The sequence below is a fragment of the Nematolebias whitei genome, chromosome 15, assembly GCF_014905685.2.
Source record: "Nematolebias whitei isolate Nwh7 chromosome 15, NemWhi1, whole genome shotgun sequence".
In the NCBI taxonomy this organism is placed as follows: domain Eukaryota; kingdom Metazoa; phylum Chordata; class Actinopteri; order Cyprinodontiformes; family Rivulidae; genus Nematolebias; species Nematolebias whitei.
In genome coordinates, this window is record NC_056512.1 from 7,695,278 (window position 1) to 7,696,879 (window position 1,602).

At 45.4% G+C, this 1,602-nt stretch overlaps 1 protein-coding gene across 1 annotated transcript in view; it reads left to right on the plus strand.

Annotated features, from left to right (window-relative positions):
* Positions 1-999, plus strand: part of hoxb2a (homeobox B2a) — a 2,529-nt gene extending 1,530 nt beyond the window's left edge. Inside the window, exon 2 of the mRNA XM_037689366.1 lies at positions 183-999. Coding sequence (XP_037545294.1) covers positions 183-898 — 716 coding nt within the window. The 3' untranslated portion in view covers positions 899-999. The remainder of the gene's footprint in view (positions 1-182) is intronic.
* Positions 1,000-1,602: the final 603 nt, after the last annotated feature.

Genomic DNA, 1,602 nt, shown 5'->3' on the forward strand with positions numbered 1-1,602 from the left:
CCGGCCCCCCCCCTAGGACCAGACCCGGCTGGCTGCTTGGATAAATAGGAAACCTTTATATATAAAAATATATATATTTATTTATATATATTTTTTATTAATTACTTAATTTATTTATTTTTCGTATTTATATAAATTATGATGTCATGCAGCCTGTTTCTGTTTTCTGTGCGTGTTTCCAGCAGACCCCAGCAGCCAGCCGGGTCTGGACCTAGGGGGAGCCGGATCCCGCCGGTTACGCACGGCCTACACCAACACGCAACTGCTGGAGTTGGAGAAGGAGTTCCATTTTAACAAGTATTTATGTCGGCCGAGGAGGGTGGAGATCGCCGCGCTGCTGGACCTAACAGAACGGCAGGTGAAGGTCTGGTTCCAGAACCGGAGGATGAAACACAAGCGGCAGACCACCCACCACCGGGACGGCAGCGCAGGGAGCCCGTCCAGCGGCTTCGAGCCGCTCGAAGGCGCGGACGCGTCCTCTCCGTACTCCAGTCAGCCTCTGGAGGCGTCAGGCAGCGGGGAGAGCACAGAGGGGGACCAGGGGTGCGGCAGCATGTCAGCCAGCGGGGACAATGCGCAGCCCACGCTGGAGGACACAGACCGCGTGAGCCTTCCTGAACGCCCACAGCTGCCGGGGACATCTGGCTCCCCGGACTCCCCGCCGTCAGTCATCAGGTCCTCGGAGCACAGTGAGGCTGGGCCCCCTGCAGCCCCCGTGGCCCCGTCGGATCCTCACGGAACCTGCGTGCTGCCGGACCTGACTCTGTTCGGGGAGGACGCCTGCCTGTCCCCCAGCCTGCAGAGCTCCTTGGACAGCCCGGTGGACTTCTCCGAGGAGGACTTCGACTTGTTCACGAGCACACTGTGCACGATAGACCTGCAACACCTGAACTTCTGAAGCCTGCAGCTCGAGAGAGGAGGACATGTTGTTCACTGGAGGAGTAACCATGATTTCTTCATGCTGGAGTCCATCAGAGAACCGAGTTCATTTCATTGTTTCTGTTGCGATCGGACAACAAATCGGATGTTTTCTTCTTCTTTGTGCACTTCAGGAACTAATTTATTGTTTTTGGTTATGTTTTTTTTTTCTTTTTTTTAAAGCCACTGTGCATCTCGATTCCTTTGTGTGAATTAGTTTCTTGTTAGCTGCAGCTTCATGGAACTAAAAACTTCTCAGGAACTGATGAGGAGGACCCCCTGCTGATGACCCGAGGTTTACTCTTCACTTTATTTATTCAGATTCTTTAATAGTGAAAATTCAAATTATTTATTGTACATATATTTTCATAGTGGGATAATACCAATAAAAATATATAAAATATAAAAAATGGTTATTTTTTTTCCCCCTGAAAATGTATGAATCGTAAAATACTTTGAATTATGTTAGATTTTATGTTTAACATAAACTATAAATTAAATACCTTATTTAATTTACATATCATTATTTAAAATATTCCTATTATCTTCATGAAACAAAATGTTCTGTATTTTTTTAATTTGCTTTGAAAGTGTAAGGCAATAAGTTCTTAACTTATACACACACACACACATATAAATATATATATATATATATATTTATATATAGATATATATATATATATA